The 27,773-nt window shown below is 43.0% G+C and overlaps 1 protein-coding gene across 1 annotated transcript; it reads right to left on the bottom strand.

The window, feature by feature from the left end:
* Nucleotides 1–515: 515 nt before the first annotated feature.
* Nucleotides 516–26,017, bottom strand: CDC23 (cell division cycle 23). The gene is made up of 16 exons (XM_049786004.1): nucleotides 25,857–26,017; nucleotides 25,688–25,760; nucleotides 21,891–22,028; nucleotides 19,172–19,214; nucleotides 17,310–17,415; nucleotides 17,078–17,210; nucleotides 14,907–15,084; nucleotides 14,724–14,821; nucleotides 14,315–14,396; nucleotides 11,243–11,396; nucleotides 11,014–11,133; nucleotides 6,603–6,678; nucleotides 6,026–6,087; nucleotides 1,763–1,841; nucleotides 1,567–1,686; nucleotides 516–1,234 (listed from the first exon to the last, which is right to left on the bottom strand). Exons 1-16 carry the CDS (start codon nucleotides 26,015–26,017, stop codon nucleotides 1,064–1,066), a joined length of 1,794 nt encoding a protein of 597 aa, XP_049641961.1. The 3' UTR covers nucleotides 516–1,063.
* Nucleotides 26,018–27,773: the final 1,756 nt, after the last annotated feature.

The following is a 27,773-nucleotide window of genomic DNA, read 5'->3' as shown; positions in this document are numbered from 1 at the left end:
CTAAGAAAAACATTCTATTGGTGATAGAAGGGGGGGGGGGGGGGAAGAAAACCCAGACAATTACATAAAAAATATTTATTAAAACAGACCAGACTGAAGTGAATTTTTTGTTAAACAAAGTACTTCCAAATGTCCATGAAATAATCTAACCCAGTCTCCTGGCCTTGCTTTAGTAAGGGTAGAGCTAACTCTTAAGACATCTCATGCCCGCAGTGTGGGCCATCAGCAGTTCCAACTTCGGTGAAATTCTTTTTCCCATTATTCAAGTCTAGTAAGAGATCCTTCCCATTTGAAAGCTTCTGGGAGACTTCAAAGCCATGTGTGTGGGGACACACACAAAGAATGTGAAGGGGCCCGTGAGGTGGCGCTAGAGGTAAGGTGTCTGCCTTGCAAGCGCTAGCCAAGGAAGGACTGTGACCGCGGTTCGATCCCCGGCGTCCATATGGTCCCCCCAAGCCAGGGGCAATCTCTGAGCATCAAACGGGTGTGGCCCAAAAAAAAAAAAATGTGTCCTCACAGTGAAAACATACACAGCTTCACACCATTTAAACTTAATCTCTGACATCAAGAAGTCATGCAGAGCAAATCCAAGATCAAGATCACATCTATCCAATGCCCTGACCTTCTAAGGTATCCAGTGCTCCTACTGCCAGCAGAGGGTAGGGCTGGGTGGCAGACTTTTCTCCTTTTCTTGTCTCTAACACTGGCACTCCCAGCAGCATTAAATCTTTGCTCCTGTGGCACTGCCAGAGCTAAAGTGCTGTTAAAAGGATGTTTTAAAGAAGGAAAAAGTCTGGGAGAAAGGCCAGAAACCTTAGCCACTCTGAATAAGAAGGACATAGAAGTGCCTCTAACTGGCAAAAGAACAATGCCCATTCTTGCCAGGATTCTTCTGTCAATCTGCCTCTAAAAGTGATTCTGATAAACTGTTCCCAAGGATCCATTTGCATCAGTATACACAGAAAGAGCTATGGTCCATAGGAACAAATGTGGCCATTTTTACATGGAGGTAAGGCTCAATAATAATAAGGGTCTGGCAATGTGCTGGTTTGAAAGCAGCCAACTACGGTGTGACTGAAGACAGATTGAGTGGAGAAACTCTTTGTGTGGGTGTGTTGTTCGCAGACAGTGTTGCAGGGAGGAAAAAGGGAGCAGGCATCTCAGTGGAAGGAGTCTCGCCTTGGTTCCGCAGCTGTAGGATTTGCCGGAGCAAAGCCTTACCCTCTTCCCGGGTCTGAAATGAAAGTAATTTTCAAATTGTGTCCAAGGATATTGTCAGAAACAGGTCATACAATACTGATTTACAGGTCCAAGTAGTCTTTTCAGTTACTCTCGCATTCACTTTCCACCCCTGGGTCATGTTAAAGATCATGAATTCATGGACAAGGGGAAAAAGCTCAAAGGGCTAAAAGGTTGCTTTCCATGGAGGAGGCCCACGTCTGATATTCAGCACAACATAATTCTCAAGCACCACCATACGTACCGTCCTTTTTTCTTTCCCTGTCCCCCACCAAAAAAGCATATGGATTAGCCTAAAATCCAAACGTATTAAAGATTGATACTCACATCATTGAATGCACAACACTTTTGGGCACAAGTTGATGCTTCATCCCACAGCTTGCACTTAAAATAGTACTGGGCCAGATAGCGGAAAGCAGTGCTCTCCTCTAAGTGTTCCACTATTTCCTAGATAGGAAAAGCAGGAATGACTGTCGTGATAAGAGTAAGAATAGGGGACAAATTCTCAAGCCATGACACATACCCCACAGGAATAGATATCTTGGATATATTTGATGTAACACTGGGCAGCCTGTTCTGACTCAGTCAACTGTTCATGAAGCCTACAAAAGAAATTGTTCTTTTTAAAGACAAATCAGATCACAAAACAAACTAGTAACGGGGGATAGGGGGAGGGGAAAAAAAAAACCCACCAAAAAACTAGTAACAAAATAGTAAATATAACTGAGACCAAAAAAGTGACAATACATAGGACGGGCAAGTACAAATGCTAACAGAACCAGACTCACAATCAGTTTAATGCCTGAACAGTTACTTTGCTACTGGAAGGAGAAACCGTAAATAACAGTAAATCCTCTGCTAGTATCTTGAGAGATATTAAGAAGATAAGGCTGGAGGGATAGCTAAATGGTTTGGAGTGCAAGCATAGCATAGTGATCACCAAGTGCCACTGAGAGGAACACCCAAGCACCAAACCAGAAGTAGTCCCAGGTACAGTGAGATGTGGTCCAAACACCAAGAACCAGAAAGATAACAATGAGCTGTAAAGCACACTTTGCATGCAAGAGGCCTGGAATCAGTCCCTGACACCACTATTTGCTCCTAACATAGTCCCAAGTAGGTACTATTTCTATTAATATCATTTAGGATTATTTCTGTGTTTATATATATAGCAATATGAGAAAAAAGAATTATAAAACAATTGTCTATAAATATTTTTTATAGTTTATTTCTTACATTTCAGCTATGTAATAACCATTCAATATTTTGGGAGGGAGAGGCCACACCTAGCTGTGCACTTAGGAATAACTCCTGGTGGTGCACAGGGGACCATGTGGGATACTGGAGATTGAACATGGGTTAGCCACATGGAAGGCAAAATGCCCTACTGCTGTACTGTTACAGTACAACATTCAACTTTTTCCATGTCATTAAATATGTTTGGAAAAATATTATGTAGTCCCTAAAAGTAAGGAGTGCTTCTAAAGTGATAAGTACCTCTAATTTCTTTTCAACAACATCATGATAAACAAGTTACCTTGTGAACAATCAGATAAACATCCATTTAGCATATTATTATTACCTAATTTTTGTTCAATGTGAAAATGCTTGCATATTGAACAATAGAGCCATCAAAAAAAGCAATTACTAATGCCCAGAACAAGGTAGAAACTCAGAAATAACTCAATGAAATAATTTGCAGTAAGTTGAAAAAGTGTAAAAGTTAACATATACACAAACTTCAAAAAAGAGAGCATTTGCTTTTTAATTTATTTTGTTTTTGGGCCACCAGATGGTTTACCAAGCATCTCAGTAACATCCAAGCAGTAAACAGTGAGCTGAGCACATTGCCAGCAGTGGTCCCAAAACAAAAACAAGAAATAAAGAAATAAAAATAAATTAATTCAGGGGGCTGGAGAAATAGCATGGAGGTAGGGTGTTTGCCTCGCATGTAGAAGGACGGTGGTTCGAATCCAGGCATTCCATATGGTCCCCCGAGCCTGCAGGGGGCAATTTCTGAGCATAGAGCCAGAATTTAATTTTAATTTAATTTAATTTAATTTAAATTAAAAATTAAAAGCATAAATTAATTCAGAAATAAAAAAATTCTGAATTATTCTTAATTTCCTTGAGCCTTATTAAGAGATTAGCACTTAAGATAGTTTTCTTTCTCTTTCTTTTTTTGGCTTATGGTTTTTGGGCCATACCAGCAATGCCCAGGAATCACTCCTGGTAATGCTCAAGGAACCAAACTTAGGTCTTCTATACGCAAAGTTTACCCTCAGCCTTTGATTCTCTCTGCCACACTTAGGTAGTTTGCTTTCAATGCTCTGACATAAAAATTTCATTTCAGTTATTTATTTTCCAGGTTGTTTCTTTTGGGGCAACGGGGTCTTGGGGAGTTAAGACATACCCAGTGTTGTTCAGGGATCATACCAGGCAGTACTTAGGGGACCATATGTACTGCCAGGTACTAAAGCAAGTAATGTTGGTTGCGTGCAATGCAAGTACCTTATTTGCTTCCCTCCTCTAGTTTTGGGGTCATACCACATGGTGTTCAGGCTTACTCCTGGCTCTGTGCCCAGGGATCATTCCTGGAGGGGCTCAGGGGAACCACATAGGGTGACAGGGATGGATGACAGCCCTATGCAAGGCAGGCACATTACCCACTGTACTATCTTTGGAATCACTCAGTTCATTCTGATCCCTTGCCTAATAAAAAAGAAATTTTTCCTTCAAACAGAAATGATATCCTTTCAAATCAAGATAGCTCAATTTCAGAGATAGGGAGATAGCTTAGACAGGCACCTTGCACATGCAGGGACAAGATCAATCTCCAATACTACAATGCCCCAACCCAGGATAGCCCTTAAGGGCCCCAAACTCCAGTGGGGTTCCCTGGTAACCCCAATATCATGGCCCAAGTAGTGCTACACTGCAAGGTCTGAGCATTGAACTAGTCAGCCTAGTGTTATCACCAGCAGTGGGTTTTTTTTTTTTGGTTTTTGTTTTGTTTTGTTTTGCTCAGGGGTTACTCCTGGCTGTCTGCTCAGAAATAGCTCCTGGCAGGCACGAGGGACCATATGGGACACCGGGATTCGAACCAACCACCTTTGGTCCTGGATCGGCTGCTTGTAAGGCAAACGCCGCTGTGCTATCTCTCTGGGCCCACCAGGAGTGGTTTTTAAGGTTTCCTGAGCTTTTGCTTGGTAGGACCCCAAGAAAATTAATTCAAAAGAAAGCTTTAGTTTTAGGACCCTTTAGGGTTCAGAGTAATAGTACAGCAGGTAGTGTGCTTGCCTGACACACAACCAACCCAAATTCAATCTCTGGCATCTCATATGATTTCCAAGTTTTGACAGGCACGATTCCTGAGTTCAGAGCCAGGAGTAAACCCTGAGCACCAACCGGTATGGAAAAAAAAAAAAAAGAGCTAAATTTCCACCAGTATTCATATACCCTACTCCAGTTCTATACTCATGGAGTCTGATGAAAAGATGGGATGGGCCGAAGAGATAGCATGGAGGTAAGGCGTTTGCCTTTCATGAAGAAGGTCATCGGTTCAAATCCCGGCGTCCCATATGGTCCCCCGTGCCTGCCAGGAGCAATTTCTGAGCATGGAGCCAGGAGTATCCCCTGAGCACTGCCGGGTATGACCCAAAAACCACAAAAAAAAAAAAAAAAGAAAGAAGGAAAGAAGGAAGGAAGGAAGGAAGGAAGGAAGGAAGGAAGGAAGGAAGGAAGGAAGGAAGGAAGGAAGGAAGGAAGGAAGGAAGGAAGGAAGGAAGGAAGGAAGGAAAAGGAAGGAAGGAAGGAAAAGGAAGGAAGGAAGGAAGGAAGGAAGGAAGGAAGGAAGGAAGGAAGGAAGGAAGGAAGGAAGGAAGGAAGGAAGGAAGGAAGGAAGGAAGGAAGGAAGGAAGGAAGGAAAAGGAAGGAAGGAAGGGAAAGGAAGGAAGGAAGAGGAAGGAAGGAAGGAAGGAAGGAAGGAAGGAAGGAAGGAAGGAAGGAAGGAAGGAAGGAAGGAAGGAAGGAAGGAAGGAAGGAAGGAAGGAAGGAAGGAAGGAAGGAAGGAAGGAAGGGAAAGGAAGGAAGGAAGGAAGGGAAAGGAAGGAAGGAAGGAAGGAAGGGAAAGAAAGAAAGAAAGAAAGAAAGAAAGAAAGAAAGAAAGAAAGAAAGAAAGAAAGAAAGAAAGAAAGAAAGAAAGAAAGAAAGAAAGAAAGAAAGAAAGAAAGAAAGAAAGAAAGAAAGAAAGAAAGAAAGAAGAAGAAAGAAGAAGAAGAAGAAAGAAGGAAGGAAGGAAGGAAGGAAGGAAGGAAGGAAGGAAGGAAGGAAGGAAGGAAGGAAGGAAGGAAGGAAGGAAGGAAGGAAGGAAGGAAGAAAGAAACAAAGAAACAAAGAAAGAAAGAAAGAAAGAAAGAAAGAAAGAAAGAAAGAAAGAAAGAAAGAAAGAAAGAAAGAAAGAAAGAAAGAAAGAAAGAAAGAAAGAAAGAAAGAAAGAAAGAAAGAAAGAAAGAAAGAAAGAAAGAAAGAAAGAAAAATTGGGGAATATTATTCTGCCTAGAGTCATTGAATACTTATCACATTAGTCAAATATAGGCAGATACTACAATATGGACAGATGTGCCACAGGCAACTGATTAGAAGCATTGTTTCTGTCTCATCATATACTGGGACCAGACCCATAGACTGAGCATTTCCCATACATGCTCTAGACTAGAGCATGCAGGACCTATAGCACCAGAAAAGCCAACTGACAAACCAGTAATGCTTTTCTCCTTGTACTCACTTAGCCAGTTTCACCAGAGCCATTTTCTCCACATCTCCCACAGCATAAGCTCTCCAATAACACTGTCAAAAAAAATTAAGTGTTCACTTTATACATTTGCTCCAATTGCCATAACCAACCACATAAGCTTTGCCAAGTCTCCCCCAAAGTTAAGGTTTGCAGAATACAAAGCTCTTTTATTAACTTTGATAGGCCCAGGCCACATACTGACATTCCCACTAACGTTACTAGCCCAGCTTGCTCTTTACAAAAGTACTTAGAAATACTTGCTTTTCTTACACAGATCAGAATGAAGGAAAAGTTGGGAAAAAATGGCCTGGGCCAGAGCAATAGCACAGCAGCAGGGTATTTGCCTTGTAAGCAGCTGACCCGAGATGGACCTGGTTTCTGTTCTCCAGGCATCCCATATGGTTTCCCAAGCCTGTCAGGAGTGATTTTTGAGAGGAGAACTAGGAGTAACCCCTGAGCACCATTGGGTGTGGCAACTGCCCCCCAAAGAAGAAAAAAAAAAAAATAGATGGCCTAATACTGCATTCAGCTTATTTCCACTAAAAATCTCAAAAACAATTTCAATTACCTTTTTGGCTTCTACTAGTTGATTGAGTTTCTCATAACATTCTCCTAGAGCAACCAGCATTCGAGAATCATTGGGTCTGCAAAGAGGAAAAGGCAGGCTTAATATATATATATTTTTTAATTGGGTCACACCCAGCAGAGCTCAGGGGTTACTCCTGGCTCTGTGCTTGGAAATCAATCCTGGCAGGCTTGGGGATCTGTATAGGATGCCGGGGATAAAACCCAGGTATGTCCTGGATCAGCCAGGTGCAAAGCAAATGCCCTACAGCTGTGTTACCACTCCAGCTCCAAGTCAGGCTTAGTAAAGACTGTAGATAAGTACAGTCCTCCCTTGAGGAAACATCACTGCAACTTAAAGTCTATTTAAGCATTAGTCTTTAATACAGTGTTTCACATTATCATATTGGTGTTAACAATTATACTATTAAGACATTGGTGGGAAAGTAAATTAGTGTAACCATTTAGGAAAATAGTATAAAGCTTCTATAAAAATCTAAAAATAGGGGGCCGGAAAGATAGCATGGAGGTAAGGCGTTTGCCTTTCATGCAGGAGGTCATCGGTTCGAATCCCGGCGTCCCATATGGTCCCCCGTGCCTGCCAGGAACAATTTCTGAGCCTGGAGCCAGGAATAATCTCTGAGCACTGCCGGGTGCGACCCAAAAACCACAAAAAAAAAAAAAAAAAAAAAAAATCTAAAAATAGGGGCTAGAGCAATAGGACAGCAAGTAGGGCATTTGCTTTGTACATGACGACCCCCAGCATCTCATATGGTTCCCAGAGCCTGCCAGAAGTAATTCCTGAGTACAGAGCTAGGAATAACCCTTAACCTAAGCACCAATGGGTATGGACCCAAAACAAGATAAAAATAAATAAAATGACAGCATACCTATCAGTGACAATTATGTAAACGACCATGCCTAATAAGAAAAAAAGAAGGGCCAGAGCGATAGCACAGTGGTAGGGTGATTGCTATGCACACGGCTGCCCAGGACAGACCTGGGTTCAATCCTCAGTGTCTCATCTGATCTAACCCAGGAGCGATTTCTGAGGGCATAGCCAAGAGTAGTCCCTGAGCGTCACTGGGTGTGCCCTCCCCACAAAAAATAAGTATCTCAAAAGTTATGATTGTAATTCAATAAAATAAGCAAATAGACACGGCAAGGTAGCAACAAAAATCCAAAGGCACCTAATGGAAAAATTAATCTACAAATTGAGCTGTGGGAGCAACAGGCTGTAGCTTAGAAGAAAGAGCTCTTGGGGTCCTTGCAAGGGAGGTGCATACTGGTGATGGTTGTTTTTTTGGGAGGTTGTTGTTTTGGGGCCACACACTACAATGCACAGGGTTTATTCCTGGCTGAGTAAACCATATGGGGAACCATATGGCATGCCAGAGATCAAACCTGGGGACCAGAAGGGATGATGAGGATCGAACCCAGATCAGCCACCTGTAAGGCCAATGCCCTCCTACTGTGCTATTTGCTCCACCATCTCACACACAAAATTTTTAATAGCATTATAAACCAGGGAATCTCAATTAAAAAAATCAAAAGTTTAGGGGCCGGAGAGATAGCACAGCAGTAGAGCATTTGCCTTGCAGGCAGAAGGGTGATGGTTCGAATCCTGGCATCCCATATTGGCCCTCCAGCCTGCCGGGGATGATTTCTGAGCGTACAGCCAGGAGTAGCCCCTGAGCACTGCTAAGTATGACCCAAAATAAAAAAATAAAGAAAAAAAATAAGAAAGAAAAAAAAATTCAAAAGTTTGAAGTGCATAAAATGAAAATAAGAGTGATCTTGAAACACAGAATCAGAAGTATCCCTGGAACACCACCTGGTGTGGGTCTTAAAAAAAAAATTAAAATGCATGAAATTGCAAAAATGCAAAAAAAAAAAAAAAAAGCAGCAAAGTAAAAGAAATTTAAGGGGATATGTGAAGTGAAATAAGTCAATAGCATAAAGAAAAATGATTTCACCAGAATGTGGGAAATAAGGAAACAAAGCAGATAAACAGACAAAACAAGGGGCCAGAAAAATAGCACAGTTGTAGGGCATTTGCCTCGCATGCAGCCAGTCCAGGACAGTTGGTGGTTCATTCCATATGGTTCCCTGAGCCTGCCAGGAGCAATTTATGTTGTTTTTTTGTTTGTTTGTTTGTTTGTTTTTGGGTCACACCTGGCAGTACTCAGGGGCTATTCCTGGCTCTACACTCAGAAATTGGGGGACCACTTGGGATGCTGGGATTTGAACCACCGACCTTCTGCATGCAAGGCAAACGCTTTACCTCCATGCTATCTCTCTGGCCCCCAGGAGCAATTTCTGAAGTTAGGAGTAACCTCTGAGCGCCGCCACCGGGTGTGACCCCCCCCCAAAAAAAAAAAGACAAAACAAACAGGGCCAGATCAGTAGGGCGTTTGCCTTGCACACGGCTGACCTAGGACAGAGGTTAGTTCAATCCCCCCTATGTGGTCTCCCAAGCCAGGAAGCAATTTCTGAGTTCATAGCCAGGAGTAACCCCTGAGCATCACCGGGTGTGGCCCAAAAAGCAAAACAAAAAACAAAAAACAAAAAAAACTGAACTTTTGACAACAGAACTGCGTGCAATTAGATGAATTCAAGAGAGGCTGTGGAATCAAAAGAGATCAATAAATGGGGCTGGTAGCTTTTGGTTTTTGTTTTTGAGCACACCAAGTGGTGTTCAACACTTACTCCTGGCTCTGAATTCAGGAATCACTCCTGGCAGGCTTAAGGTAGCAGAAGGGTGCCAGATGTTGAACCTGAGATGGTCACTTGCAGGCAAGCATCCTATCCACTATACTATTGTTCTAGCCTGAGGTGATAAAGCTATTTTTTGGGGGGCGGGGGTCACACCCAGTAGTGCTCAGGGGTTACTCCTGGCTCTATGCTCAGAAATCGCTCCTTGGGCTGGAAAGATAGCATGGAGGTAAGGCGTTTGCCTTTCATGCAGAAGGTCATCGGTTCGAATCCCGGCATCCCATATGGTCCCCGTGTCTGCCAGGAGCAATTTCTGAGCATGGAGCCAGGAGTAACCCCTGAGCACTGCCGGGTGTGACCCAAAAAAACCACCAAAAAAAAAAAGAAAAGAAATCGCTCCTGGCAGGCTCATGGGACCATATGGGATGCCGGGATTCGAACCACTGACTTCTGCTTGCAAAGCAAATGCCTTACGTCCATGCTATCTCTCCGGCCCCTATAAGCTATTTTAAAATAAAAAAAAAACTGGGACCATGGGGTCAGAGAAATAGCATGGAGGTAGAGCATTTGCCTTTCACGTAGAAGGACGGTGGTTCCATTCCTGGCATCCCATATGGTCCCCTGAGCCTGCCAGGAGTGATTTCTCAGTGTAGAGCCAGGAATAACCCCTGAGCACTGCCGGGTGTGACCTAAAAACCAAAACCAAAAAAAAAAAATGGAGCCAGAGAGATAGTACAGTGGTAGGGAGTTTGCCTTGCATGCAACTGATCCAGGACGGACAGTGGTTCTAATTCCAGCATCCTATATGGTCCCCTGTGCCTGCCAAGAGTGATTTCTGAGCACAGAGCCAGGAGTAATCCCTGAGCACCACGGGTGTGACCCAAATCCCCAAAAACCAAAATAAATAAATACATGAAACTAAAAAACTAACTACAAGGGCTGGAGTAAAAATCACAGTGGAGAATGTGACTGCCTTGTATGTGGCTGACCAGGTTAGATCTCCAGTATCTCACATGGTCCCTCCGAGCGTGGCCAGACATGATTCCTGAGCTCAGTAAAGAGTAGCCCCTGGGGCTGGAGAGATAGCATGGAGGTAAGGCATTTTTGCCTTTCATGCAGAAGGTCATCGGTTCGAATCCTGACATCCCATATGGTCCCCCGTGCCTGCCAGGAGCAATTTCTGAGTGTGGAGCCAAGAGTGACACCTGAGTGCTGCCGGGTGTGACCCAAAAAAAAAAAAAAAAAAAAAAAAAAAAAGAGTAAGAGTAACCCCTGAGAATTGCCAAGTATGGCCCCAAAACCCTAAAAACAACAACAACAACAACAACAAATAAGTAGATTCGGAAACATCTAAGCATTCTCCCCACCAAAATAGAACATACTAAATAAAAATGACTAAATACCATGTGGCAAGTTCAAATTCAGGTTTCCAAGAGTAAAAATAATTCATTTCTCCAGAAATTATTGGGGCTGGAGCAATAACACAGCGGACAGGGCATTTGCTGTGCATGCTGCCGACCTGGGACTTATCTGGGTTTGATATCCAGCATCCCATATGGTCCCCTGAACTAGAAAGGTGCAATTCCTGAGCATTAAGCCAGGAGTAACATTTGAGGGCTGCCAGGTATGGCCCCCCAAACAAAACAAAACAAAAAATCAAGTTCTTTCCACAATACACATTATGAAGTAACCAGACTTACCGAAGTTGGTGGGCCCGCCGGTAATAATAAAGGCAGTAAAATGGCATCTTCAGAATCTCATAGGTTTGCCCAAGGCCATACCAGGCTCTATAGTCACGCTTATTGACCTCAATGGCATGGCTGAAAAATGGAGAAGAGACTGGTAAGATGGCAGAACCAAGGCTAGCAACATGCAAAGTCAATATAAGCTCCCACCATTTCCCATTCTGTTTACCCACTACCAGCTCACCGGTAGGCCTGAATCGCAGCAGATGTATTCTTCATTTCCATGTACTCATGGCCCATCAGTGTCCAAGCACCAAGATATCGGGGATTCAACTTCAGCGCTCTCTGGAAATACAAGGCTGCTTTCTCATGCTGAGAACGCAAACTATAATAATTACCTGGTTGCGAAGATAAACAAAAAACCACAAGTAACTATGGGCTGGGAATGGAGCTCAGCATGTGTGTAGTTCAATCTCCAGTACCATCAAAACAATGACAAGACAATACTGCAAGACACTGATTTGGGGCAGGGTAATGGAAGACTGAAGCTTTTGCTTTAGAAGAGGAAGCCCCAGGCTTGATCTCTCACACTATATAGTCTCCCATGCAGTGCTGAGAGGAACATCCCCTCCACCCAAATAAGAATAACTAGACCAAAGTTCACTGGGATGGAATTAGGTCAATGGCCAGGGTTGAGCTCTGCATTCATTGGCACCCAAACCTAGCATTACAAGGTCTCTCAAGCGCCACTGGCTGTAGTTCCAATGTGACCCGGGAATCTACAAGCACACCAGAGTAGCCTTGATGGTCTTCCCATCCCAAACCTAAAACACACACCCCCCTCTACTTTTACCTGGTACTGCAAGGCCCAGGCAGCTCCCCATTCTCAGGCCCTGAAACTAAACTGCACAGCTCTGTTGGCAGAATATTATTCATGAGTGGTCCCCAGGTCTCCGGAGCAATACTTGAGAGGCCCCCAAAATAAATATGTGAATAAATGAAGTTTATTAAAATGTTTAACATTACACTGAAAACCATAGCCTATCCCCACAAATTCTTTGCAAAAAATTTTTACATGAAATCACTGTAATCCCCCCCCCCCAGGAAATGCATTTCATCTATCACATATTCTGGCTTACAAAAAATGTGGGATGGAGAAATAATATATCAGGTAAGGTGCTTGTCTTGCACATTGCCAGGTTTGATCCCTGGCACACAAGAGGTTATTTGGTAATATTTGCAAACTTTTTTTATTATCACAGCTGGGGAATAGAAGTTAATGGCACCTAACAGGTAAATATCCTTTGATGCAAAGACAATTCCCACCAAAAAAAATGACATATTCCAAAATGCTGATAATGTCCAGAGTGGGACACTAATACTAAAGAAATACTTCATCTCTTTCATAGGGTTGGAAATTTTCCCACTTGACTTATGTTGAAAAAGTTCTTTATAGGGGCCGGAGAGAAAGCATGGAGGTAAGGAGTTTGCCTTTCATGCAGAAGGTCATTGGTTCGAATCCCGGCATCCCATATGGTCCGAGCCTACCAGGGGCGATTTCTGAGCGTGGAGCCAGGAGTAACCACTGAGCACTGCCGGGTGTGACCCAAACACCAAAAAAAAAAAAAAAAAGAAAAAAAAAACTTTATATTTTGTATGCATGTGTTTTTTACTGGGAGGTAGGATAGGTTCTTTTCGTTTGTTTGTTGTTTGGGGGTTACAGCCAGTGTTGTTTAGGCCTTACTCCTAAGGGCACTGCTCGGAAGACTGTCGTGGTACCAGGGATTATCCAGTTTAAACTGCATGTAAGGCAGTGCTTCTCAAACAGTGGGGATCATAACAAACTAAGCCCCGTGTTTATGTCTCTGTATGTCTCTGGAGCTGAGAGTCGCTGTGTCCTGCTTCAAACCCCGCTTTGAAAAGCTATGCATTGCAAAACGTGCTCATTGTAGCCATTAATCCAGACATCACCTGATTAAAAAATCAGCTCAAATTATTTTATATATTTTTGTTTTGAAGGTTAAAGTTTTTTTAATAAAGATACTATTTACAGTCGCGGGGGGGGGGGGGAAGCGCAAAAAATGTTTTCTTCTTCCTAGGGGGGCATGACAGAAAATAATTGAGAAGTATTGATGTAAGGCAAGTGCCAGACACACTGTGCTATAATTTATACTGAAGTTTAAAACATTTACACATTTGGGGCTGGAGAGATAGCACAGGTGTACAGTGTTTGCCTTGTACCCAGTCGATCCAAGATGATGGCGGTTCGAATACCAGCATCCTATATGGTCCCCCAACCCTGACAGGAGCAATTTCTGAGTGCAGAGCTAGGACTAACCACTAAGCGCCATCGGGTGTGACCCCCCCCCTCCAAAAAAAAAAAAAAAAGTATTTACACATTTGATCCAATATTCACTGCTAGGAACTTATTACACAGAAAGAACTGTGGAACCAGAGGATAGGGCACTTGCTTTGCATGAGGCTCAATCTAGGTTCAATCGCCATTAACCCATATGGACCCCTATCTGCTAGGAGTGATTCTTTGTGCAGAGTACCCCAAGCAAAACCTGGTATATTTCAAAATACCCATTCCCCCAAAAAAACCTAATCAAATTTTAAAAACAACATAAAAAATAGTTGAGCAATTTCTGAGCCCAGAGCCAGGAATAATCTCTGAGCACTGCCAGGTATGGCCCAAAAGCAAGCAAACAAAAAAATAAAGAAAGAAAAAAGAAAAGAAAAATAGAAATTACTCCTGGAATGAGATGCCAGGAATTAAATCCAGGTCAGCATCATGCAAGGTAAAACACTACCCACTATTATCGCTCTGGCCACAGCACATGCGAAAATATTTTGAAGTCATGTTCAATCTTTTTTTTTGTTTGTTTTATGGAACATACCAGACAGTGCTCAGAGGATACTCCTAGCTCTGAGCTTAAGGAATGCTTCTGAAGGATGCAGAGAACCATTTGAGGTGCTGAGGATTGAGCCCAGAATAAGTACAAGACACGTGCCCTTCTTGCTATACTGTCACACTCACATGTTAATCACATGGATAAAATTTACCATGTTTTTACATTCAATTGTACATAATTTTGTTACCTTTGATACTTTTATATTATTTTTATATTCACATTACTTACAATGAAGATAAATCTAATGATAAAAATAAAATTGGGACAAGCTGAAGTGCCTGCTTTGCTGGAGACCCAGATTTGATCCCCAACACTAAATGGTCCCCTGAGCAGCAAGTCCCAAGCATTAAGCCACATGAATCTGAGATCCACAGGATAGGCCCCAAAGTAGTGCTTCTTACCAATCACGCAGCATGTTTCTACACGATATTTGTCAATCTCACAGAGATTGTGAGCCAGATAACTCAACTCAGATTTCATGCTCTGGAAGAAAAGAAAGAGAACCCCAGCATAAAAAAGAAATCATGACCATTCCTATAGCTCATAAAACTGGGTGACAATCCAACTAAAGAGATTCAGCACAGAAGGGCTTGATCAAGAGCCATAGTGATAGCACATTTGCCTTGCATGAGGTCAACCCGGGATGGACCCAGATTTGATCCCTAGCATCCCATATGGTCCCCCGAGCCTGCCAGGAGCGATTTCTGAGCAAAGAACCAGGAGTAGCCCCTGAGTGCTGCTGGGCTTGGGCCCACCTCCACCCCCCAAAAATAGGGACCTGATCAAGTCTAAGGAAAGGAAACAACTCACCCTGACATAAAGAAGGTTGGAGAAAGTGTCCATATTTTCAATTCGGTAAGGATCTTGTTTCCTTAACTCATTAAAAATGGAAAGGGCCTTGTCAATATCTGCAGAGAAAAGACAATTCAGAAAACAACCAAGGGTACCTCTCTGGATCTGACTTCATCATCTCACTTCATTATCCTCACTCACCTCTAATATTGTGATAAGCAACTGCAATTTGGGAAACAATGTATGAGCTTTTAGAGAAGCCCACATCAATGAGATTTTGATACTTCTGCAGCGCTTCCTCTATCAGCTGCAACTCTGTGTATATATGAGCCAGAAAAAACTCTTTCATCCAGGTATCTGGCAAAGACAGGAACTTCAGCTGGCAGCAGGAGAGAGGGGAACACGATACACTTTGAGCTCTTTCTCAAATGAACATCAAGCAACTATCTTTATCAGCTAAAGGAATTTATCATCAAAATTTTATTAGAGTACCTAACCTTGAATACAGTGCAATTGAATTAAAGGAGTATGACTTACAGTACAGCAGGGAGGAAGGGCCTAAAGAGGCTTCAATGAAAAGATAGGATCTGAGATGAGTTGGAGGATGGGTAGAATTGGAAAAGAACAAGGGGAGAGAGAAAAGGAAAAAGATGGGGCCGGAGAGATAGCATGGAGGTAAGGCATTTGCCTTTCATGCAGAAGGTCATCGGTTTGAATCCCAGCATCCCATATGGTCCCCCGTGCCTGCCAGGAGTGATTTCTGAGCATGGAGCCAGGAGTAACCCCTGAAAACCACACACACACACACACACACACAAAGGAAAGCAAAAAGATGACATTCAGGAAAAGAACAACATAAGGAGAGGCAAACAGCTATGATGAGTGTACATGGATAGGATGAGGAAGCTACCCTGGTTTGAGAGAAGGTTACAGGCTAAGAAGTAATGGAAAATTAAATTGGAAGGGCAGGTCCTGTAGTGCAATAGGAAATGAAATGCATTAGAAATCACTTCCTTCTTTGGTAAGAGAACAAAATGAGGAGAGAGCTGGAAAGGAAAGATGCTTTTCAATTTGGAGTCTGGGACCACACTTCCCCCAACCCTGAAACCACATGGTCCCCCAAGTCCTGTCAGGCATGACAGGGAACCACATGTGAGACCACATGAAACCCAGCTCTGCTGGGTAAACTAAAAGTCTATAAATAAAATTAACAAATGGAAGTGTGTCGTTATTTCCATTAACACTGAGCTGAAAGCAAAATTAACTCTATGAAAAGCAATGTCCTCTAATGAAAAATTAAAAAAAAAAGTTCTTTAAATCATTATCTGTTTGTTTGTTTTTGGATCACCCCAGCTGTGCTCAGGGATCACTCCCGGTGGGCTCAGGAGAACTTGTGTGATGTTGGGAATCAATCCCAGTTCAGCAGCAGGCAAGGCAAGCTGCTGAACTATATCATTCTGGCTCCAAATCTTTAGTATTATGATATGTCAGGAGAAATCTTAATGCTTTTAAATAAGCATAGCTGAAGAGATAATACAGCAGGTCAGCTTGCCACGCACACAGTCAACCCAAACTCAATCCCCCGCACTATAAGTGGTACCCTGAGCACTACCAGGAATACGTCCCGTGCACAGTCAGATGTGATCCAAAAATAATAAATATTTTAATACAGTCCTTGATTCAGAGAGGCTTTTATAATATCATCCTTAGAATTAGAAGAGAAACTTCTTTAATAGCATAATATGAAAACATTAATGTGTGGGCTAGAGCAATAGCATAATGGGTAGGGTGCTTGCCTTGCCTGCGGTCAAACTGGGTTCGATTTCTGGCATCTCATATGGTTTCCCTAGCTTGCCAGAAGTTATTTCTGAGCTAAAAGGCAGGAATAACTCCTAAGCACAGCTGGGTGTGCCCCCCCCAAAAAAAACCCAACATAAACATTAATGTAAAAAGATATTCTAAATGGGGCCAATGAGGTGGCGCTAGAAGTAAGGTGTCTGCCTTGCAAGTGCTAGCCAAGGAAGGACCGCGGTTCGATCCCCCAGCGTCCCATATGGTCCCCCCAAGCCAGGGGCAATTTCTGAGCGCTTAGCTAGGAGTAACCCCTGAGCATCAAACGGGTGTGGCCGAAAAAGAAAACAAAAACAAACAAAAAAAAGATGCTCTAATAACAGACACAAATCCAGTAGTAATTTCAAAAGTTAAATATTACTCTTTCAAATAAAAATCTAAATACCCAAAGCAAATGAAACTAGGAAAGCAAAGAGCTAACTGTAGTCAAAAATTTAGCAACACTCTTGTCACCCCCAGCCCCTCACTCTATTATTCCAGAATCGGAACAGAGATTTTTCACATAGTTCATCTCCATTTACCATCTCCTTGTCTGTAATCAAGTTACAGAGTTCTAGCCAGGCTCCCCAGTGCAAAGGAAGAATGTGAGTAGCTTCCACAAACACATCGATGGCCTCTTTCACCAAGTCCAGTTTTCGAAGTACCACGCCATACCTAGGAAAGAAACAATCCACAGTAAGTTAATGCATTTATAACATCTCCCTTCTATTCAGTAGAATGTTACAGAATGTTCAAAATGACTGAAACTCTTACAGGTAAAGGCCAAATCCATCAAGTTCCCGAGCCTGGTGTTTTTTGCTGAGCTCCACTCTCAATTCTCTAAGAGCTTCATTTTTAACTTGTCCTTTCTCAAGAGGACCTAGGAAAGAAACAATATCTGATCTAAGGAAAGGCTGTTTAGAGCCAGAGCACTATTATAAAAGTTAGGGCACTTGCATTGCACTTGGTCAACCTAGGTTCAATCACTAGTGTCCCATATGATTCCAAAAACCCATCAGAAGTAATTCCTGGAACCAGAGCAATAGCACAGCAGTAAGGTGTTTGCCTTTCACGCTGCCAACACACAACGAACTCTGGTTTGATTTCCAGCATCCCATATGGTCCCCCTGCCAGGAGCAATTTCTGAGCACAGAGCCAAAAGTAACTCCTGAACACTGCTGGGTGTGACCCAATCCCCCCCCCCCCCAAAAAAAAAGAAAGAAAGAAAAAAGTAATTACTGAGTGCAGAGCCAGGAGTAATCCCTGAGCACCAACAGGTGTACCCCACCCCCCAAAAAGGAAATAAAATTAAAAAATAGTTGCCTTCAATTCATAGATCTAGATACTCCTTGGCACCAACTAGTTAGACCCTAATTTTCAGTAAACATTTAAAAGATTCTAATGATATCTGATAACCTGTTTACTTTATTCCAGAAATCGCAAATGGTAACTGGTCTGCAATCTACTTTCCTTAAATCCAAAGTTTGTATTTATTTATTTATTTATTTATTTATTTTTGGTTTTTGGGCCATACCAGGCGGTGCTCAGGGGTTATTCTTGGCTGTCCGCTCAGAAATAGCTCCTGGCAGGCACGAGGGACCATATGGGACACTGGGATTCAAACCAACCATCTTTGGTCCCGGATTGGCTGCTTGCAAGGCAAACGCCACTGTGCTCTCTCTCCGAGCCCCAAAGTTTGTATTTAATGTGAAAAGTTATCATCAGGTCAGAGAGCTAATACAGTGGGGTTTAATCTCCAGCATCTCAGAGGTTACCCCTGGCTCAGTACTCTGGAAGCACTCTTGAAAGTGCTTGGGGGACCTTATGGGATGCTGGAGATTAAACCCCACTGTATTAGCTTCACTAGGAGTGGCCTAAAAATGGAAGAAAGAAAGGAAGGAAGGGAGGGTGGGTGGATGGAAAGGCAAAGGAGGGAGGAAAAGAGGTAAAGAGGGAGGGAGGGAGGAATGACAGACAACAACATTTAAAAACAGAAGTTTCAGGGCTGGTGAGGTGGTGCTAGAGGTAAGGTGTCTGCCTTGCAAGCCCTAGCCCCAGTGTCCCATATGGTCCCCCCAAGCCCGGGGGCAATTTCTGAGCACTTAGCCAGGAGTAACCCCTGAGCATCAACCGGGTGTGACCCCCCCAAAAAAACAAACAAACAAACAAAAGTTTCAACTAAAAATCTTCATTTTTGTGGCCAGAGCCAAAGTACAGTAGATAAGGCACTTGCCTTACTTGTGGCCTGCCCAAGTTTGATCCCCAGATATCCCACATGATCAATCCAAGCACCATAAGTAGTTCCTAAGTGCAGAGGCAGGAGTAACCCCTGAACATTTTGGGGTATGGCCACAAAAAAAAAAAAATTAAAAATTAAAAATCTTCCAAAAAAATTAAAAATCTTTATACCGAAGGGCATAGAAATCCAATAGAAGGAAGCCCTTACAATTCCGGGACATTCTCATGAGACATCACTTATCTGGGACTGGATGACAACTGCCAGCTATATTCTCTCACTGGCAACAGTCTTCCTCAGCCCACCTTACACATTTGTTATTACCTGCCTGGCTCTTCTGAGCATCTGAGTTCTCCAACTCTTGCCTTAGAAAAAAGGGGAAATGGAAAGGAATTCATACCTAGGCTATCAACTGTTTCATCATCCTTCTTCTTTTCTCCAGACTGTAAGAGAAAATGAACAACTAGGTCTTTTTTTTTTTTTTCAGTTTATTCTAAAACATTCAAAACTAGAAGACTGATCCTATCAGAGGGGCCCAAATCGAACCATAATGTTATCTACAATTGCTCACTAATTTTTCTTTCCTTCCCTTTTTCCTTTGTGATGCCAAGGATTAAATCCAGGGCCTCACATGTGCAAGATATGTGCTCTACCTTATTTCCAGTCCTGCTCACTAATTTTAAATATTTAAAGGCCCTACTGTGCAAATTCATAATCATTTGAGAACCAAAATAATTACATATGATATAAATTATAAACCATTAAAAATATAAGAATCCTTAAGATCATACTGATACTATGATAAATGATAAATGAAAGAAGGGAAGATAAGCACTTGCTTTAGAGTAAGATGCCAATGGCAAGTAGTAAATGAGGAGAGATACTGAACACGGAAACTATCATTATGCAATACCATCATCAAGAGTACTTCAAACAAGAATTAACAATGTGGCAACAGCAATAGTATAGCCAACCAGGGTTAGATCCCAGGTTCCCAAATGGTCCCCTGAGCCTGTCAAGAGTAACTGCTGAGTGGAATGGCCCTGGAACACAAAGCCAACTTTGTGGTTTCCCAAAACCAAAATGAAGAATGTTCTATTTTGGGTAGGGGTATAGTTCAAAGGACTGGAGTACTTGCCTGGCATTCAGTAGCCCCAAGTTCAAATCTAGTACTGCACAGATGGGAAGAGCCCAAAAACCAATGGATACAGCTCAAAAATAAAAACAAAGTAGGGATGGCAGGATAGCATGGAGGTAGGGCGTTTGCTTGCATGCAGAAGGATGGCCGCTCGAATCCCAACAGGGTGTGACCCAAAAACCGGAAGGAAGGGGCCCGGAGAGATAGCACAGCGACGTTTGCCTTGCAAGCAGCCGATCCAGGACCAAAGGTGGTTGGTTCGAATCCCGGTGTCCCATATGGTCCCCCATGCCTGCCAGGAGCTATTTCTGAGCAGACAGCCAGGAGTAACCCCTGAGCACTGCTGGGTGTGACCCAAAAAAAAAAAAAAAAAAAAAAAAAAAAACCGGAAGGAAGAAGGAAGGAAGGAAGGAAGGAAGGAAGGAAGGAAGGAAGGAAGGAAGGAAGGAAGGAAGGAAGGAAGGAAGGAAGGAAGGAAGGAAGGAAGGAAGGAAGGAAAACCTGCCATTTTGGTTATGGATAAGCCTTGAGACCATTATTTAAGTAAATCAGACAAATACTACATAATTTCACTCATATAGAACAAGAACAACAAAAAAAAAAAGAACAAAACTCAAATGATCATTAATAGTAAGCTAAACAAAGAGGGGACCACCTACTCTAGCAGCCTGGGGGGTGATGGTTGGGGATATGGTTGCAGGAGGTAATGGGGATGAGGGGAGGACAAATTTGGTGATGGGTATTCTCCTGATTCAATGTTAATATGTACCTAAAATACTACTGTGAAAGATATGTAAGCCAATATGATCAAAATAAAAATTAAAAAAAGAAAAAAGAACAAAACTCAAAGTATTTTGGTTTGGAATGGTTTTTCTGTTTGTTTGTTTGGTTGGTTGGTTGGTTGGTTTTGAAGCCATATCCAGCTTTATTCCAGCTCTGTGCTCAGGAATCACACCTCGTGAGCTTGGAGAACCATAGAACAACGGGGACTGAACCTGGTTTGGCCGAGAACCTGGTTTGGCAAGGCAAGGCAAGGTCAGAGAAATAGTAGAGGATCGTCTTTGCTTTGCATACACACAACCCAGGTTTGATCCCTGGCACCTTAAATGGTGCCCCAAGCCCAAAAGGAGTGATTGCTGAGCACTGCCGTTTATGGCAAAAAAAGAAAAAAAAATTTTTTTAGTTACTAGGGGTAATGAGAGGCACAGGACTGAGTATCTAAAGGTATAAACCTCTAACTATAAGATAAATATTATGTAATAGATAACACTGTATAAATGCTGTATATTATATAAATATTATAATGTATAAATATTGTGTAATAAAATGAAGACTACAGTGATCATAGTTAATACTGCTATATGATATATTAAAAGTTGCTTAATTTCTTTTTTTGGAGGGTAGGGGATTGGGCCACAACTGGCAGCCCTCGGTAGTTATTCCTTGTTCTGTGTTCAGAAAACAGACCTAACAAGTCAGGGATATGGGATGCTAGGGATCAAACCAATGTCAGTTGTGTGCAAGACAAACATCCTACCAGTTATGCTATTGCTCTGGCCCCATAATATATTAAAAGTTAAGAGACATGACTGATTGAGGTTCGATCTCCAGGACCTCATATGTTCCATCGAGTCTACCAACAGTGATCCCTATCTCAAAGCCAGGAGTAAGCCCTGAACACCACCAGGTATGGCCAAAAATGAATAAATAATTAAGTAAATGTTAAGAGAGTAGATTCTAAAAGTTCTCGTGATTCATCGTATCTGAAATGACGAATGCTAACTAAATATTTTGTGATAATCATTCTACAAAATATGTAAATCAAATCATCATATTATACACCTTAAACTTATATGCAATCACACAAACCTATTACATCTCTAAAAATACTGCAGGAAAAATAGGATGAAAACTTTTCTTATTTCGTTCTAAGTATAGATGCTTCTTTGGAAGAAGAATGACATCTCAGGGTAGGCCTCACCAGATATCTTGAATACATGTACAGGAAATAGGCTTTCTTGCTCTTGCAACCATGCAGAAAATGTGCTGCTCGATCATACTCCTTAACATCAAAGTAAGACTTAGCCAGAGTATATGCATCCATATCCTGGGCATCCTCCTAGAAGAGACAGACTTCCATAAGTGCTTAGGAAAAGAACAGTGAGTGTTTAAGTCCTAAAAGCATAGCTACTGAGGCCAGAGTTATAGCACAGTGGTAGGGCGTTTGCCTTGCACACGGTTGACCCAGGATGGACCTGGGTTCAATCCCCAGCATCCCATATGATCTCCAAGCCAGGATCGATTTTTGAACACATAGCCAGAAGTAACCCGAGCATCACCGGGGATAGCCCTAAAACAAACAAATAAACAAACAAAAAGCATAGCTATTAAGTTGGTCATTTGTTTTGATTTTCATTTGCTTCTGTGCACAGGAATCACTCCTGGTGGCTGTGGGCACCATATGGGATGCCAGGGTTAGTCAGATGCAAGGCAAACATCCTAACTACTGTATAATCACTCCAGCCCCAGCCATTAATTTCAAAATGTAAGAAAAAATAATTATGTCATAACTCCTCCAACCATATACATATAATGTTTAAATATACATTTTTGGGGCCAGAGTAATAACACAGTGGTAGGGCATTTGCCTTGCACGCAGCCAACACAAGACAGACCCTGGTTGGAATCCCAGCATCCCATATGGTCCCCTGAGCCTGCCAAGAGCGACTTCTGAGCGCAGAGCCAGGAGTAACCTCTGAGCACCGCTGGGTGTGACCATCCCCCCCCAAATATATAAATATATAAAAAAATATATATATAAATATAAAATATATATATATATATATACACACACATACACTTTCATTTTATTAATATGTCCAGAACTTCGTTTTCAAAGTATTTTTTCAAGTCAAATTAAGGAAAAAACTTTAAATTTAGGATCGGAAAGACTAGTACAGTGATTAAGGCACATGCTTTGTGTGTAGCTAATTCTGCATAATTCAAACCCCGGCACCATATGTCGTCAGTATATGAACATATGTGAGCAAGTGCCAGGAGTGATCCCAGCGCACAAAGCAAGTAGCATTATGTTCTGAGCATCACCCAATATGGATCAAAGGCAAAAACAAAAAAAATTGTTTTTGATTTTTGGGCCACACCTGGCAGCACTCAAGAGTTATTCCTGGTTCTGTGTTCAGAAATCACTCCTGGCAGGCTGCAGGCTTAGGGAACCATATGGGATACCAGGGATCAAACGAGGGTCAGCAGCGTGCAAGGCAAAGGCCCTACCTGCTGTGGTATCGCTCTGGTCCCCAACAATTTACTCAAATTTTTTTTTTTTTTTTTGGTTTTAGAGTCACACCTGGCAGCTATCTCTCTGGCCCCAATTTACTCAAATTCTAAGAATATGATGATTATCATTATCATTTTGGGGCTGGAGAGATAGCGTGGAGGTAAGGCATTTGCCTTTCTTGTAGAAGGTCATCAGTTCGAATCCCGGTGTCCCATATGGTCCCCCGTGCTTGGCAGGAGCAATTTCTGAGCATGGAGCCAGGAGTAACCCCTGAGCACTCCCGGGTGTGACCCAAAAACCACACACACAAAAAAAACCAAACAAACAAAAAACTATCATTTCATTCTCCTCATTCTTTCTGGCCCTAAAAACCACCAGTATAAAACTGGAACCACAACCCAAAGTATAGTGAGTTTTTTGTTTGGTGTGGTTGGGTTTTGGGGCCACACCCACTTATGTTCCTGGATATGCACTCAGAAATCGTTCCTAGCTTGGGGGACCATATGGGACGCTGGGGACCAAACCGCAGTCTGTCCTAGGTCAGCAGCGTGCAAGGCAAAACACCCTACCACTGCGCCACTGCTCCGGCCCCTTGTCTTTGTTTTTTGTTTGTTATTTTTCACCAAATAAACATGTCCCAAATGTGGCCAGTCAGCTTAGGATTATGATGGTCCTTTTAATATCCATCACCATTTCTTATCTCCTCCCCCCCCAACCATTCCCATTATACTTTTCTGAAGTAAAAACTTTTTTTTTTTTTGGTTTTTGGGTTTACCCGGCAGCGCTCAGGATTTACTCCTGGCTCTACACTCAGAAATAGCTCCTGGCAGGCTCAGGGAACCATATGGGATGCCAGAATTCAAACCACAATCCTTCTGTATGCAAGGCAAATGCCCTACCTCCATGCTATCTCTCCGACCCTGAAGTAAGAACATTTTAAGTGTGTTTAGTGTGGGGGCATTCAAGAAAAGCCTTTTTCCTCTCTTTTCTCTTTTTTACTTTTAGTTTTGTTTTGGACCACACCTAACAGTGCATTCAGAAAGCATTCCTGGAAAGCTCAGAAGACCATATAGGATGCTAGGGATTGAATCCCAGTAGGCCATGTACAAGGCAAGCATTCTACATTCTGCTGTACTATATCTCCACCCCAGAAATGGCATCTTGAGTGGAGGAGATGACTCAAAGGGATTGGAGCACAAGCATTGTATGCAGTAGTCAAGACTAGCAAGTCCTCCAAGCACTTGTTCCCAAAGAACAAACAAAAATAGACATCTTGGTCGCGGGTAAGGGCACATATTTTGCAAACACAAGGCCCAAGGTATATACTCAGGAGAACACCTCCACTTCAGTCCCCCTGGGTGTAGCCCTAGAAGCCCAGCACCACAGAGACTCCAACACTACTGAACAACGGAACAGTCCAGGTTACCAGGGGTGGTAACGGTGGTAAGTGGTGTCCTGAGGATTTCTTGGGAACATCCTCAAATGAAAGGACATATAAGGGCCTGTAGAGATAGTGCAATAGACAGGGTACTTGCCTTGCATGCAATTCTAATTCTTTCAATATCTCCACAGAGTAGATGCTATCATCCATATTTAACAAATGAGAAAGGAGATCTGGAATTTAAGCCAACTACCAAACTCATGATTGTGACTGAAACCAGAGGCCAGAACTGTCAAAGTTCTGATTCCAATGTCAGTTTCAGTCTAACTCCAAAGCACTGCTTTAATCAGAACCTTTAGTTCTCCTCATCTTTATTCTTGAAGCAATAAAAAAATCAAACAAGATGGAATTCTTAAGCAAGGATAGTTGAAATCAGCGAATTACTCTCCAGCTTACTGATGAGAAGCATCAAATATTCCAAAACTTAAAAATAAAATGTAAAATACTCTGCAGAGACCTGTTCAAAAACAAAACAAAACAAAACAAAACAAAAACCACCCAGCTCTTTTTTATTTCTATCTATCTTTTTGTTTTTGGTTTTTGGGCCACAGCCCACAACACTCCGGGATTACTCCTGGCTTTGATCTCAGAAATAGCTCCTCCTGGCAGGCTCAGGGAACCATATGGGATGCCGGGGACAAAATTTGGGGCCTTCTCGGGTCGGCCACGTGCAAGGAAAACCCCCTTATTTGTTGTGCTATCGCTCCGGCCTCACAACCAGCAATTTCAGTGTTTGAATTCCCTTTGCAAATCTGTCTGCTACAGCAATACACCCGCTGACCCAAGTGACAGGACTCTCGTATCCCTCCCGGCAGTGGTCCTCAAACTATGGCCCGCGGGCCACATATTGTATTTGTATCTGTTTTGTTTCTTCATTGCAAAATAAGATATATGCAGTGTGCATAAGAATTCGTTCATAAGTTTTGTTGTTACTATAGTCAGACCCTCCAATGGTCTGAGGGACAGTGAACTGACCCCCTGTTTAAAAATTTTGAGGAACCCTGCTCCAGAGGATGGGGTGCATTCTCAGTGGAGCCCTTACCTCTGTAATAGGGGGCGGCGGCTGGAGCTCATCGAGAGGCAACGCCGGCAGGGAGAAGGCGAGTTCGGCAGACCTAGAACAGGCACACAAAAATGAATCAGATCCGCAGATATCGCCCAACTCCAACCCCAAACCCTCTAAGGCCAAGCCCGGTCACTTGACAACTCACCATTTGCTGCTGTGCAATAGACCCCGCTCACGGGTGAGACCCGCTATAAGGAGCAGCTGCTTTTTAATTTCCCGCAAATTTGAAAAACCGCTGCTGGCTGACAGCACGGGCATCCCAGCAGCCGTCACGGGAACCGGGACTACAGAGGAGCTGGCGGCCATTTTCCTGTCTCTGCCATGGCAGCCAATCACCAGCGACGATACTGGCAGGCCGTCCGCGCTAAAAGAAGTCGCCTCCTATTGGACGGCTCGTCTCCGGAGGAGCCAATTACAGGGCTTCTCTCTGAGGGTGTCGCCAACAGGCTGGAAACGAAGGCACTGATTGGCCAAGCATTACTGGGGCGGGAAAGTTAGAACCAGAAGTGGAAGGAGGGGGAGAAACGCCTTCGTGTAAGGGCCGGGCAGGGATGAATTAAGGGCCGGGAAAAGGAATGGGAAGGTGTGGGTGGGAATAGAAGCAAAGAAAAGGTGCCTAGGCTGGAGAGGTAACTCGTAAGAGCAGAGTGCGTCGCATGGATCTCTGGCAACAATCTACCTGGTCCCCCAAAACCAGCCTCTTGTAGCCTGGTGGTCTCTAAGCACCGCAGTGTAGACGGGTTGGCTCCCTGCACCACCCCTGGGATCAGCGCAGCCCCGCCAGCTGGAGCTGAATCGTCAGACGGAGCGTCTGGGGGGTGGCCTCCAGACTCCAGGCTGCACCCCAAATATTTGTAATATTTGCCCTGGGCTTACTCCTGGCAGCCTCAGTGCCAGGATTGAACCCGGGTTGGCCGCCTGCACGGTGTACTGTATCTCTTTGGCTATACTTTTTGGTATTTTTTTGGAGGAAGCACCCGGTTACTCCTGGCTCTGCCCCTGAAATTACTCCTGGCAGGCTCTGGGGAACCATGTGGGATGGCAGGGATCAAACACGGGTCGGCTGCATGCAAGACAAACGCCCTACTCGCTGTGCTTTTGGGAAGTTTTTAAAATGTACATGTGTAGCAAGGCTGGAGAGATAGTACAGTGGGTAGGCCTGGTAAGCACAATTCCTGAATGCCAGGCATGCTCTCCGGCATCACATGGCACCCATTCAGCAGTGACACTGGCTTTATTCCTGTTGAACTCAAAGTATGTTCCCCAAGAAAAGAAAAAAAAATGCATGATTAATTAACGTGAAAATTCCAAGACAAATAAAAGTAGTAACTTTAATGAAATATCATTCTTTTTTGTTCCTGTTTTGGGGCCACACCCAGCAGCACTCAGGGGTTACTACTGACTCTATACTCAGGAACTACTTCTGGCAGTTTTCTCTGGATCCATGGGATGTCGGGAATCAAACCCAGGTTGACTACGTGCAAGGCTAATAATGCCCTACCTGCTGTACTATCTCTCCAACCCCTAGATGTCATTCTTTTACCATAAGTCCATTCCCTTAGTGTATCCACTTCAGTTCTCCTTGGTAGGTTGAGTTATGTGGTTGTGTGCGGTCATCAATGCTTATCCCAAAGTATAATTTTTTTTTCCTTCTTTTTTTGACTACTGGCCACACCCCATGGTACTTGTTTGGGAGGCAGGGATAGCATGTGATACCAATGACTGAACTGGGCCTCACAGCCTCACATATGCAATGCAGGTGTTCTGTCACATGAGTCACACCCCTGGCTCTCAAGACATTTTTATTCCTACTAAAGAAATTACATATATCACTCAGGAGCTGAGTGATAGTACAGTGGGTAAGGCATTTACCTTGCACCCTTCTGACCCAGATTTCAACCCTGATGCCCCATATAATACCCTGAGCCCCACTAGGAGTGATCTCTGAGCACAGAGCCAAAAGTAAAACTTGAGCTCAGCTGTATGTAGAAAAATTATATATATATATATATATATATATATATATATATATATATATAACAATAAAAACCATTAGAAAGGG

This window comes from Suncus etruscus, chromosome 14 (genome assembly GCF_024139225.1).
Source record: "Suncus etruscus isolate mSunEtr1 chromosome 14, mSunEtr1.pri.cur, whole genome shotgun sequence".
Classification (NCBI taxonomy): Eukaryota; Metazoa; Chordata; class Mammalia; order Eulipotyphla; family Soricidae; genus Suncus; species Suncus etruscus.
Note: the sequence above shows the minus strand (reverse complement) of the source record. Positions and strands in the feature narration are given on the sequence as shown.

What these genes read in the sequence shown, in the direction of transcription:
- CDC23 (XM_049786004.1), bottom strand. Translation starts at nt 26,017, where the DNA reads ATGGCCGCCAGCTCCTCTGTAGTCCCGGTTCCCGTGACGGCTGCTGGG. An exon ending in ACATGTATTCAAGATATCTG is followed by an intron (nt 19,215 to 21,890) that starts GTGAGGCCTACC and finishes TTTCTCTTACAG; the next exon opens with TCTGGAGAAAAGAAGAAGGA. An exon ending in AGAAACATGCTGCGTGATTG is followed by an intron (nt 11,397 to 14,314) that starts GTAAGAAGCACT and finishes CTTCGCAACCAG; the next exon opens with GTAATTATTATAGTTTGCGT.